The sequence below is a fragment of the Mesitornis unicolor genome, unplaced genomic scaffold (assembly GCF_000695765.1).
Source record: "Mesitornis unicolor isolate BGI_N332 unplaced genomic scaffold, ASM69576v1 scaffold4084, whole genome shotgun sequence".
In the NCBI taxonomy this organism is placed as follows: domain Eukaryota; kingdom Metazoa; phylum Chordata; class Aves; order Mesitornithiformes; family Mesitornithidae; genus Mesitornis; species Mesitornis unicolor.
In genome coordinates, this window is record NW_010179241.1 from 54,109 (window position 1) to 67,337 (window position 13,229).

The 13,229-nt window shown below is 38.4% G+C and overlaps 1 protein-coding gene across 1 annotated transcript in view; it reads left to right on the forward strand.

Moving 5' to 3' along the window:
• The window catches only part of LOC104539218 (collagen alpha-4(VI) chain-like), a gene marked incomplete at its 5' end in the record, with an annotated part of 28,184 nt that extends 18,644 nt beyond the window's left edge, over positions 1-9,540 (forward strand). Inside the window, 11 exons of the mRNA XM_010182691.1 lie at positions 158-220; positions 1,054-1,116; positions 1,993-2,055; positions 3,629-3,691; positions 4,133-4,183; positions 5,469-5,504; positions 5,999-6,061; positions 7,443-7,478; positions 8,311-8,347; positions 8,918-8,937; positions 9,043-9,540. Coding sequence (XP_010180993.1) covers positions 158-220; positions 1,054-1,116; positions 1,993-2,055; positions 3,629-3,691; positions 4,133-4,183; positions 5,469-5,504; positions 5,999-6,061; positions 7,443-7,478; positions 8,311-8,347; positions 8,918-8,937; positions 9,043-9,540 — 993 coding nt within the window. The remainder of the gene's footprint in view (positions 1-157; positions 221-1,053; positions 1,117-1,992; positions 2,056-3,628; positions 3,692-4,132; positions 4,184-5,468; positions 5,505-5,998; positions 6,062-7,442; positions 7,479-8,310; positions 8,348-8,917; positions 8,938-9,042) is intronic.
• Positions 9,541-13,229: the final 3,689 nt, after the last annotated feature.

A 13,229-nucleotide genomic window follows, 5' to 3' on the forward strand; every position in this document is an offset into this window, starting at 1 on the left:
TTAAAAGGTGCTTGAAAGCTGTTTGGGAGCATTGAAAAGCATTCTGTCAACTGATACTCTGTGCAGATATCGAAACTATTGTCTGTTGATGTAGATATGACAAATGTTAATTTATTTGGTTTGATTGTTGTTTTTTGTTTTGTTTTTGTTCTGGCAGGGTGAGGAAGGAGATCTGGGGGAAGCAGGTTACCCAGGAGACTCTGGTTTTCCAGGCCCACAGGTAACTAAAAACTTCCAAGTTGTTTTTATGTTAGCTATGGAGAAGATGAGTTGCCAGTCTTGATCTTTTGTTTTTCTTTTGGAATGTTTTCTTTACTTCAATTACTGAATATTATGAGTAAGATTGTTCCTTGGCAAATCTCCTCTGTAACCCTGAGGAATTAAATGTGGCAAGTTTCTCTTTTGGTTTATGTTGGTGCAGCTTCTAGTGAAATGAAAAAATGAAAGCAAATAGCAGGAATAAGTAACTTAACTGACACACCTCTAGCTCATAGGATATTATCAAGCAGATGTCTTCAAAATGAACTCATTAGAAATTTCTAGCAATAAGTACATAAATTCTATTGCATTTTTTAATATACTGTATTTGCAGGGTGCATTAAAACGATGAAAATGATATACTGATTGACTAAACCAGTGAGGAAAGCTTTGTGTTTTAAAAATTTGCTTGGCTAAGTAATTTTGCAAATAATTATGGTGGTAGACTACTTACATTAGCTTCCAGTTCTAAGAGGCTTTTAGATGCTCTAAAGATGCTCTTATCTTTAAGTTTTAAGGCATCTGGAGGAGGTGTACCTAGTTGATAGTGGGTTGCTTATGGCTTCTTTAGTATCTTCAACAGCACAGTGGCTCTCTGAATATCGCCCTCAAGCAGTGACCATCTCAGCTGTATTGCACAGGCAAATCCTTGCAACCAGTCAGAAGTTTCACCTGTGCATTAAGATTTGTGAAACAGAGGCTTGGATTCTGGTCATTGCAGCAATCTTATCTTCATTGAAAGGCTATCAACATTGAATTGATTTTCATTTTTTTTCAATGGTGTTTTTACTTCAGGGCCCAAGAGGACTACAGGGGATCAGAGGACCTCCAGGACCACAAGGCATGCCAGGCCCTCTGGTTAGCTTTGAATAATATATTCCTGCTGTACACATTAGGGCTTTTCATTTTCAGTGTTCATATTATTCTTATAAAGAGTTTTGAAAATACTTCTAGAAAGAATAAACTGAGGATTTTTCACTTTAGTGCTTAAGGAAACTGATTTGCAGCCTCCTGATAAAATAGCAGCCTTGAAAATAAGTTTATAGGTGGGTGAATAGGAAGTGAATTTCAGTGTTACTAAGCTTTTGCATGATTGCAATGAAAAGCCTTAGCTCTAGATTCCACTCTCAGTTCTACAGTGTAAGGACTAACAGCATGGCTTGCAGCATGTAAAAATCCAGATGTGGAGTGGTGTAATTGAGGGCAAAGTTAGATAATGGTCAGTAGTTTCATTAAAGTATGGCCTGTGAGATTTAATGCTAGGGTATGGTGAGGTGGTGACTATTGAGCACTGATTGCTGATCTTCACTTGTGTGATGCTGTTGATTTGGGGTTTCTTATTCTGGAATTACACCAGTGTAATTCACAGCTGAAATGTCGTACTCTGTCAGCCTTGGGCATCTGCTTCACTTATGTAATGTTCCCCATGCTTACACACCCATTTTTCTGTGTGTATATATATTCATATTGTTTGTGCATATATGGATGTATTCACTAGGTATCTGTGTAGATAGAAAATAGAGTTCATGTCATAATAACATTTTGAGAATTTTAAAGCAATCATACAGAAAACAGGAAATAACTGGAATGATAGTTTGACCAGTAAGTCTTACTGTGGTCCTCAAGAGGCTGTTATATTGATTCTGTAATAATTTCAAGCAGCAGCGAATCCTTGAGTGCAGTGAGCCCTTGAGTCTTCATTGTGCATCTTTTAATTGATACTTCTGATTACAGGCTACTCTGGGGGCCCCAGGTTCACCTGGCTCTGTTGGGAAGTTAGGTGCAAGAGGAGCAAAGGTAAAGATTTTTAAGGTACCTAATTGCAGCAATCTAACAGCATCTTTCATTCAAAAATGTGACTGAAGAAGCATGAACTAACACTTGTGTTGTTCCTATGGAACGTGGAAAGAATTTTAAGTTTTATAGACATTTTCTCAGTTGCATAGGAAAGCAAGTGATGTGTTCAAGGTAATCTTACAGGTGTCAGAGCTATAGTAAGAAGCGTTGGCATTACTGCTGTTCTAATTGCTGTTGTGGTCATGGTTCTCAGTGAGACCTAGCTTCTCACAAAATGCAGTAAGGATATGGTGGTGTTGACCCTTGAGTTTGTTTTGTGATTCCTAGAATCTGTCCAATCCACTGAAAATATGTACCAGCTAATAATAGAATCTAATAATAGAATTGAATATCTCAAGTTGGATCCGTAAGGATCGTCAAGTCCCACTCCCTGCTTCTCATAGGACTGCCTAAAACTAAACCATATGTCTGAGTGTTGTCCAGACGCTTCTTGAAATCTGACAGGCTTGGTGCAGTGACCACTTTCCTGGGGAGCCTGTTCCAGTAACCGATGTCCTTCTCAGTGAAGAACCTTTTCCAAATGTCTAATCTGAACTTCCCAGTTCAATGAAGCATGGCTACTTATTTTAACCTTCTTGTTCTAAAGATTCCTGACCAGTTCGAGGAATCTGGACTGTTATAGTGTCTGTTAGACAGGAATGAATGTGTTGAGAAGAACAGAATCAACATGAAGTTAAACAGAAAGGCTTTTACTAATAAGTGGTCCAAATTATGATTCACTTATGATGAATGTTATCACTTACTTTCCTTTCATTAATGTGTGTTGATATGGGAGACTTTATTTAAAAAAAAAGAACTCATTTTAGGTGTTGTTGCACCTCTGAATCTAAAAGGCGTAAATAATATCAGTTAGCTAAGCCTTTCGGTCTTTTTGAGGGGTTATTATATTCTGCATTTTATTACGTTCAGTGACAGAGAGGTATCAGAAAGTCAAAGTGCTACTATGAGAAGAGTCACTGTGTGAAGAAGTCCAGTGAAACAATGACAAAAACTATGAAGAAACATCCATTCCATTTTCTCAGTCTGGTTTTGTGCTGCTTAATATTGGGGTTCTTGTTAGAAGAATGTTCATTAAGAAGGCGAAAACGAAAGAAAATTTGCAAATGGACTAAGAGCACAGTGCAGACAGCCTGCCTGAGAAATATCATCTGCTATCAACACATGCTTCAGGCTGGTAGAATTCCAGGCTATGTCCTGCTACCATTAATACAACTTTTCTTAGAAAACTCTTTTTTTACTGGCAATTCTGTAACAATGAGAGTTTTATTGAATGAAGGCCTCTGAGGTTTAGCTACATGAATGCTCAGCATATTCTGATTTGCCAAGTACTTTACAGTTTCACTCCAAGGAACCTTCCATTAAACATGGTCTATACTGGAATGCTTTTGAACAACACCAAGTAGTCTCTAAAATATACAAGCACACTTCAGATAAGCAGACAAGTTTACATTTCAGAAAGAAGAATTTTTCTGAATGAGCCAAACTAATGTCTTTTTTGTTGCAATTATAACAGGGTGAACCTGGTGACCCTGGAGAGAAGGGCCCAGTGGGACCAGCTGGACAGAGAGGCATGCCTGTGAGTCTTTCTGTCCTAATTCAGGGCTCTTGTAGTTTTATATCCATCCATCTGAATCAGTACAGTTCATTCCCTTCTGTTTTCTTTATTTGACACAATTACAATTATTTCACATTCGGTTTTCATTTTCCATATGGGCACCAGATTCCTTGTGAGTTAAAGAGAATATCTTTCCCCTCAGGCTCTCTAGGAAAGAGAAAATATGCAAGGGGTAGTGCCCACACTGGAGAGGAACTGTGGCCTTACTCCTTGTTTTCTCTTTACAGATTTTGCCACCATTTGCTAGTGCTTTTAGAATGTGTTGTGATAGCTTGCCGTCCTTTATCAGTCTTAACAGCCTGGGCACCTCATTGTAATGGGAGGTCTTTAGTCCAAAATGAAATTGAATATGAATCTAACCCTCTATTAAAAGCTAACTCATGGTATATTCAACCTATGCAGGGCATGGATGGCAGAGATGCCTACGGTCCTGAAGGAAGCAAAGGAGCCAAGGTGAGCACTTAGAGTCAAGATGTCTCTCAATCTCCATTCTGCAGTGTCGAATCAAACATGACCATCCATATACAATTCATAAGAAATGTAAGTCATGGCCACAGTGTATTTCTGAGGTTTGGTAAGAGGTTCAGGCTTCCCATAACCATCCTTGTGAGAAATTCTGCAATAGGGTATTCTTTTGAGAACCACTCTCTCTTAAATGTGTATATGTATGTATACGGATATGGGGGATTGTACTTCTTGGAGTATACAGTGTTTCCTCCTCACTTCAGTCTGCTTGACTAGCCACTCTGGTTGACAGGTATGGGTTGGCCAGCCACCTTGGGCTCTTTTAATTTTTCTTTTTTCAGAGGAGGGATTCCTTGGCTACCAAGGTGAGAATGATACTTTACAAACATCCTTGCTGTTTTAATGTGAAAACTTCTTCCTTGTGCTGTCATGGTTAGCAATAAGGTCTGAGAATTAACCTCTGGATTGCCACATATTTAGAAATTCTTATAATTCCCTTCACAACCCTGAAAAAAATAGCAGTGAAATGCCTAGTTCTCTAAAAACGTTCAAGAATCCAGCTAAAATAGAAAGTATACAGAAAGGATGAGGTCAAAATCATGGCACCAGTGGCACCAATGAGCCAGTCCATGAGTCTGTGCATGTAATTTCCTAGAAATTGTAGGATTAAATCATACGATGTTTGACAAGCATGTCCTCTTTCATGAGAGGGAACTCTTAAAACAAAGGCACATGTAAGTAGTGTGGATTCTGATAGTTGCTCTACTGTCAGTTCTGATTGGTCTTTGTGAGAGTTCTTATATTTCTCATATGCAAGCAAAGAATATACCGAAAACTGAAGTAACTGAAAGCAATTCATGAAGTGATTTCTAATATGTCAAGAAAATATTATGGTATCACTGTTCAGTTTGGAGGGTACAACGTTTTGAAACTGCATTCAAACACTGAGTTCTGAATGTTATACTTAGGATCACTGAACGTGAATTCCACTGTATGTTATTTGGAGGCCTACATAAGTTTTGATAAAACACTTATTTGAGAAATTGAATACTCTTGATAATTCAGAAACAGTTGGAAATGTTTAAAATGCTTGTCCTTTACATGAACAAAGTGTTAATCTAAAATGGCATCCTTTGAGACCAGAGTAGTAGCCACTGTTACTTGAATGGGGTGGAATGCTAAAAATAATTTTGCAATAGTTTTTGAGTTAAAGACATCAAACACTAAACAAAGTTCTAGATTCTTATGAAGTCTTTGTCCTTTGTTTTGGTAGGGAGAATCTGGATTCATAGGATATCCTGGTCCAGAGGTATGATTAAATGGGGATGTTTGCTTTCTTCATGTCTTGTTTTACATTATTCTTGTTTGGAAGCTGTTATCTGTATTTCTGTCTGTCTTCTCCTTTCCTATGAAGTTCTGGATTTCATTAATTTTCAGGGAGAAGATGGAGACCCAGGCATTCCGGGAGCTGAAGGACCCAAAGGAGTTAGGGGCAGAAGAGTAAGAATGAAATCTGTTAGCTCTGTGAAGAGTTCTATATATAAAGCCTTTCTCTTAAGTGTTTCCTCACCAAATTTTTTTCAAATTGGTTCCCACTCTGGTCTTTTATTGCCTGGGTAAGAGGTCTTGAGAGACAGCAGATCTAAGTCTTTAGTGATGTTAGTTGCTAATAATTCTTAGGGGTGGTAGTCTATATAAATGCAGGATCCAACTCACAATATAGTTACAGAGTTTTTTTCTCTGCTGAAATTCTGCACCTATGTATGCAATTATAAAGAATAAAACTTGTATTTCTATTTTTAGGGTAATGCTGGCACACCAGGTTCCGTGGGAGATCAAGGGGACCAAGGACCATCAGGACCTATGGTAAATATACCTTTTAATTTTAAAAAAATATTCTTAGATTGCTCTTAAACTTGCTATTAGATTAATGGAGTATTTAATAATGTTTCATCTGGTAGTCAGATGAAGTCAGCCTGACAGTTTGTATAGAGTTACACCTTGCCTGTGGATGTGTGTGCACAAGAGCACCTGCTGTTCACATATGCTACAGACAGACAGACCTTGTGTGCTGATGAGTCAGATAGCTGTTGGCCTTGTCAATCCATCATCCAAGAAGTCTTCAGAGAGTTTTCAAGCTCAAAATCTCCTCTTCAGATGTAAAAGTGAGAGTGGAGCTTGGTGGGATTACTGTAGTAGCAGTGCATCAGTGAAATGGGAAAGTGAGAATTCTGTGGAAGAGATAGGGATGCAGGGAACAGGTACAGGTAGTAGGCAGGGCCAGCCAAAACAGGCTGGTTTTACCCATCCTTCCTAACTTGGTAGCATGGTTATCCATATAGGTCAAGTCTACACAACTTGGTCACCAATAATAAGCTGCTGCAAGTAGCATTCATTAGGGCTCAGACAATTCACAGTTAAATGTTGCTGAACAGTGTCAAACAAGAACTGGAACCTGCTGAGAAACATAAGAAAAGAATGGAATGGCTGTAATGACAGCAGAGGAAGTGAGGAAGGTAGCTCAGACAGGAGATGGAGGAATAGATGGTTAATTGGAGGGGTAAGCAACAAATACAGAGATAGGGTTGTAATTTGGGGTTGGAAGGAGGTATATGTTTTTGATAAAATGTAGTGTTATGGTAGAGACAGGCTAAGGGAAAGGTTGTGGCACGTGGAGTTCAAATTTTTCTGGTGTATGTTGCTGCAGCCTGCTGCGAGTAAGTGAAAATTTTCAGTAGTCTTGCTATACATCTGAATGGTATTCACTATGAAAACTGTCAAGCTGCCTTGAAAAAAAGTTATTTTCCCTGTATTTTATTCCTGTTATTAAGATTAAACAATATTTTCATTTTGAAAGAAGATGCTTGGAATCCTGGCATTTACCCACAGCTCCCAAGGAGAAGGCTGCACAGTAGCCAAAGCTAGCTAGACTAGTTGAGCAATCACGATGTATGTATGGTCTGCAGAATCTCTAGAGGTAAAACTGTGGGGGTTGTAGCCTGCAAGAGAAGGGGGCAGGTCTATCACATGTCAGAGGCTGAAAAAGATGTAAGGCGCATCACTGAACCACAGCACAGAAATTGCTGTTTAGAAAGGAAATCCAATTCTGATGTCTCCTTGTATTTCAAATTCACAAATGGTTATCAGGGAAACATTGTATGCCTGCATTTTCTTTGGGTTACAGCGTCATATATAGAAATACATTATCAGAGTCTGATTTTCTGAACCTCTGTTTAATTTGTTTCAGGGTGCCAAGGGACCAATGGGCACCATTGTAATGGAAGTAAGTAAGTAACTTACAGCTAACTGCACACTGTATGGAACTAACAGTTTTAGTCTTATTCCATTTATAAGCACTGACTGCAGTGAGCACAATTAGCTGCTAGGAAACCATATGATTTTCAAATACTTGTCAGAGTGCAGTGGGTTCTTCTGTTCTGCAAATAATCGAGGAATGAGAAACAATTATGCATATGGATTAACACTCTGCCCAGATGTTTACAAACTGTTGAACTGTTGATATTCCTTTATCTCTCTCTTCTTTAACATCAGTTTACACACCAGTTCAGGTTTACTTTTCACTCTCTTGTAAAGGAACACAACTGTTTTCACTGGGAATAGCAGGACAGGATTTCTTCAGAGTCCTAATCTCTAGGAAGATGAACACTTCATCAAACCCTTGCATGGATAGCTACCTGCAGGCAGTACTGTTGCGGGTGTGTTCTATGTCCAAAGTGGGTCCTCTCCTCCTTCATGGATGTCTCTTCTTCCTATGTGAGTTGCTACTAAAATGCCCATTCTCCTATGGAAGTGCCATTGCTTGGTGACCTCCTAGATCAGATGATTACACAAAATAAAGAATGGATAAATGGTTGCTTAATACTCCAGAGCATGATTAAATGCTGACATTTAAAAGCCCATAGTTTCTGCAGCAGAGACATAGCCTCTATACTGTTTAAAATAGAGAGGAACTGGAATCTGTGATTCTGGATTTACTGTAGTGAGAGTTAGTTCAGGAGCTGGGGTATGACCTTCAGCTCAAACCAATAGTAAGATTACCAGTCTGGAATGATCTGAGATTTGCCATTAATTGTTTTTTTGTTTTGCACCTATAGCCTTGTGAACTTGTGAATTTTACACGAAAAAACTGCCGTAAGTAGGGAGCATCTTTTACCTCTGATTCTACCTAGTCATTCTTCCTAAATGGAATAGCCTTCATTGGAAACCCTGTAGACTGTTAGTTTGTATCTGGGTTCAGTCTGATGATGACTGGTAGTTGTTAACAGTGGTTTTCAGAGGATGTTTGAAACAAGTTTATGCTTTTTACTCATTTTTCCTATCTCTTAATTACAAAAACTGTAACAAATATTTATTTTCTTCATTTAAAACTGAATGCATTGAGCCAACCTCCTTTGGGAAATTCTCTGAGAGACGGCAATATTTGTGTATCACCTGTCCTCCAGATTTGGAATGTTCATTCTCTCTGACTTGGGTGCTCAGCAGAAGCTGGAACTATTTCTTTAATTCTCATCCAGTAAAGTTGCACTATTTTCGGTATTTGATTGTGAAAGAGGAGTGTTGTCTCTCACTGACAGATTCTGCCAGTTGTCTGAACTTTGGATCAGGCTTTTTAGTGAAAGCAAGTCCCTATTAGTGTAAGAATACATCACTATTTTAATGAATGAGTCCAAAATAATTTACTTGCTCTCCTCTTCATTCCAGCTTGCTCATCAGGTAGGTCCATCTGGTCTCTGCATGTTCATTCTTTTATAGACTTGAAGGAAAAAATAGCAATGTTTGAGTTGAGGAAAGGTTTTCACACAAATCTTTTATTTCAATATACAGACACATGTCCAGTTTACCCAACTGAAGTTGTGTTTGCCTTCGATATGTCTGAAGATGTCAGCCCAGCTGCATTTGAAAGAATGAGAAACATTGTTATGTTATTGCTGAAGAACATTAAGATCAGTGAAAGCAATTGCCCAACAGGTGCTCGTGTCTCCGTTGTTTCTTTCAACACCAATACACGCTATCTCATCCGATTCTCAGAATTCCAAAAAAGCAACTTGCTGCTACGAGCAGTCCAGACAATACCACTAGAGAGATCCACTGGAAAACGTAATATTGGGGCAGCCATGAGATTTGTTGCAAGAAATGTCTTCAAACGTGTTCGTCAGGGCATCCTCACAAGAAAAGTTGCCCTGTTTTTTGCCAATGGTCCATCGCAGGATGACGTTGCCATCAGCACAGCTGTACTTGAGTTGAGTGCCTTGGATATCACTCCAGTGGTTATTGCCTTCAGTGAAGTGCCAAATGTCAGACATGCCTTCGCAGTAAGTAGATAGACTACAGGACATTGAGTTGGTCACCCACTTGCTTAGTAGCTGCTAGTATTCGAGTAAAGCTGCTCTCAAGCCAATAAGTTCTACAGGAACTGTCCGATTGCTTATTGGAAAGGGGTAGATTAAAGGTTACTGTTTTAACAAAGAAACACTGATTCACTTGACCATAATGATCACCATCTGATCTCCTTCTGCACATGAAGTATTTATAACTTGACTTTTAGGCCAGATCACAGAATTTCAATAACATTGTGTTAATTTCACTTTGTTACTTATGCCATTTCTCTCCTGAAGTTGTGACATGCACTAACCATTTAATTAACGAACTGTGGTCCTACTTTCTAAAAAAAGTAGTAGTAGAAGGCTTCAAGTACCCTGGATTTCTTTTCAAAAGAAAATTAAATTAAGCAAACCCCCTTTTGATAGCTGTGTTGGCATTAGTACAGGAGAAAATTAACAACTTCTGTATTAAAATATGATTTAATATAAAAAGATAGTAAATAAAAGTAAGTGATCCATTTTACCAGGTACCAAAGGAAAACAATTATAAGTTTATTTAAGATTTCATAGTATGGCTTCCATGTTCTCTCTCTTTTCAATTTACTTATCATATCACAGATATTATATCATAATTTATTATTAATATTTATCATCTGTGCTCAGTTTTAACTTTTTCAAAATAAAATTGCTTCCAGCTGCCATTTCTTCAAAATTATCCTTATGGAAGAAAACTCTATTTACTTACATGTGACAAAAAGTGTAAAACTTTGACTCCAAGTTCTGATCCAGTATTATCTCAGTTGGCCCTTTAATCTTCATATTGTATTTATTCTCATGCAGCCTCATATCTATTAGTCAATTCAGGTGTTTAGCTGAATGTTAATTTAGCAGAATGAAAAAGTTCTTCTGGCATATAAGAAAGTTTATTGTTCACTCACTGTGTCACTCCACAGGATAAACAGGAAGAAGCATCAGAATTTTGTTAAAGTATAAGCAGATTACAAATCCAAGTGCATTTGGCAACATCTGGTATTTACAAAAGTGACGACTTTCATAAAATAATTTTCAGAGTAAAAAGAGCTGCTTAGCAGGAGGAAAGGCAGAAATTTCAGTGCCCAGCTCTCTTTCATGGTTATGCTGTTGAGAAGGCAACCAACCTCACCACCACCACCCAAGAAAATACAGCCTCCCTTTTCTTTCAAATGGACTTCTGCCCTTGCAGTTGAGAAGTGGTTTAATCTTCCTTATCCTATCAGCCTGTAGCCACAGATACTTACTGGCTTTGGTTAGTTTGCTTTAGGAGCCTCAGTTTGGAGATAATTTAAACAGTCATTGTCAATTCTAATTCCTTTTAAGACTCCTATGTATATCATCCTTTACAGACATTAAGGAGAAGTTGTGTTGTGTTGTGTATAACACACGCAAAGCTTAAGTTTAATGCAAAGAAGTAATTATTTCTTTCCTCACCATTTTAGCTTAGCCATTTTTATGTTCATTTCCTGCAATGTTACGATATTTTGCAGCCTTTTTATCTTAGTCCACAAGGAAATTATTATTGCCTTTCTTCAGCTAATTGCAAGCAACACATAGGTTGTTCTAGTGCTAGAATTTTCTCTTCCAGGAAAATGTCTTCACTGTGGAGGATTTCTCTTTGTCACAGAGAGAGCTGAGATAGGAAATCCTGCCCTTCACTGGCAAAATAAATTAATATCTTTTATCACAGAATCACAGAATGTTAGGAGTTGGAAGGGACCTCGAAAGATCATCCAGTCCAATCCCCCTGCCAAAGCAGGATCACCTAAACTAGGTCACACAGGGACACGTCCAGGTGGGTCTTGAATGTCTCCAGAGAAGGAGACTCCACAACCTCTCTGGGCAGCCTGGTCCAGTGCTCTGTAACCCTTACAGTGAAAAAGTTTTTCCTCATGTTCAGATTGAACCTCCTATGCTCCAGCTTGCACCCATTGCCCCTTGTCCTGTCATTGGCTATCACTGAGTAGAGCCTGGTTTCTTCCTCCTGACACTCGCCTTTACAAATTTACAAACATTAATCTGTAGTGTACTTATCTTTTAAATGTTATTTTTGTGTCTGCTTTAAACATAGATTGATGACACTAGACGAGTTCAATTATTTGTCTGGGAAAGACAACAGGATGAAAGTTTGGAGAGCATCACATATTGTATACTTTGCTTCGGTAAGACATTTTACGAATTCCAGCTGTTATATTGGTCTTCTTAACCTTTAATTAACAAATCCTATAGATTTTATTTTGCAATGTTGTATTGGGGAATTTTTATAGTACATCTTAAACATGTTTGAGCTTAAATATTAAAAAAAAAAATAATTTAATGAACAATGCATTGGATAGAGTCCCACTGCCATAAGTGGTTCTACAGGGAGTCAGCAAAGATGCGTTAAGAGCTGATTCCTTATGTACACTTGCACCAGTCCCATGAGTGGTTGCATGGGGTGCCTCAGCCCAGCTCTGCTGCATAAAAGAGATCTCTGAGTGCTCACATTCCAAGATGGCTACAAGACAAATCTGTAGTGGTTTCTTGTCATCACCAAGAGAAACTTCACTCCCTTACAGGGAGTTGTTCTGACTGTGGCATTCCTACTTCCAGCCAGTTTAACCCCTTCTGCAATTGGGCCTTCTTGCCCTCCATGCCAGGTCCTTGGTTACAGGTTACCACTGCTGAGGAGTTACAATTTGAATCTCCCCTTCAGTGGATGGTAAGAATTAGAATCTCAAAACCACGGAAGCTTTTTAATTAGTTGCGGTCCACAGCCATGTGAAATTAATTATTGTATTTATCTTTGCCTTTTGAACAGAAACAGACTTAAAATAACATTGTGATGCTGGGAAACCAGACTCATTTACTGTAAATTCTACATTGTGGTGGGGGGGAAAGCTACTAATGATAATATTTCAGAATGCTGAACTGTCCTGTTTTAATTGGGGCAGAATTTTAGGGTCAGTCTTCTGTTGAGGAAAGCTGCAGTTTTATAAGAACTACAACACTATTTCATGGGAAAAAAGTTGATAAAAATGTTGTTATAAGTTTCAGCTAATACTGTTATGCAGGCTGCCATAGTGCTTAAGTTCTTCTGTAGTCTTGACATGAACATGTGCAGAGGCTGGGAGAAGCAGAAACCTAGGAGAATCAACCCCAAAGTGACCCCAGGCTGACCAATTAATACTATTCATACCATCAACATCACGTTCACTATAAACTGAGGAGTTTGCTGGGGATGGTCCTTCTCCTCTTCCTCTCCCTCCTGCTCCCTCTTCTGTGGCTGACATATTGAGAGGGACTTGTTTACTGTCCTAACCCTGAGGCCTACTCATCCACAATGTTGGCTAACTCTGAATTTAGTATTATAACTGTTATTAATATTAGATTATTATTATTTTATTAAATATATTTCTATTCCAACACACAAATCTCCTTCCCTTTTCCCAACCCCCCTCCCCACATGAGGAGGAGACATTGGGTGATAAAGCAACTGTACAAACCATGATCTGAACAATGATCTGAGATGAAAAATAGGATTTGTTTTAGTTTCCTTTACAATGTTTAGATTTCAACAGAAGAAAATTTTTCAAGGAAACTCTTATGTTAAGACCTTATCAATGCTTTTTGCTGTGATGCCTGAATAATTTCCCATGTTATCTCAAAACCTTGTTCAG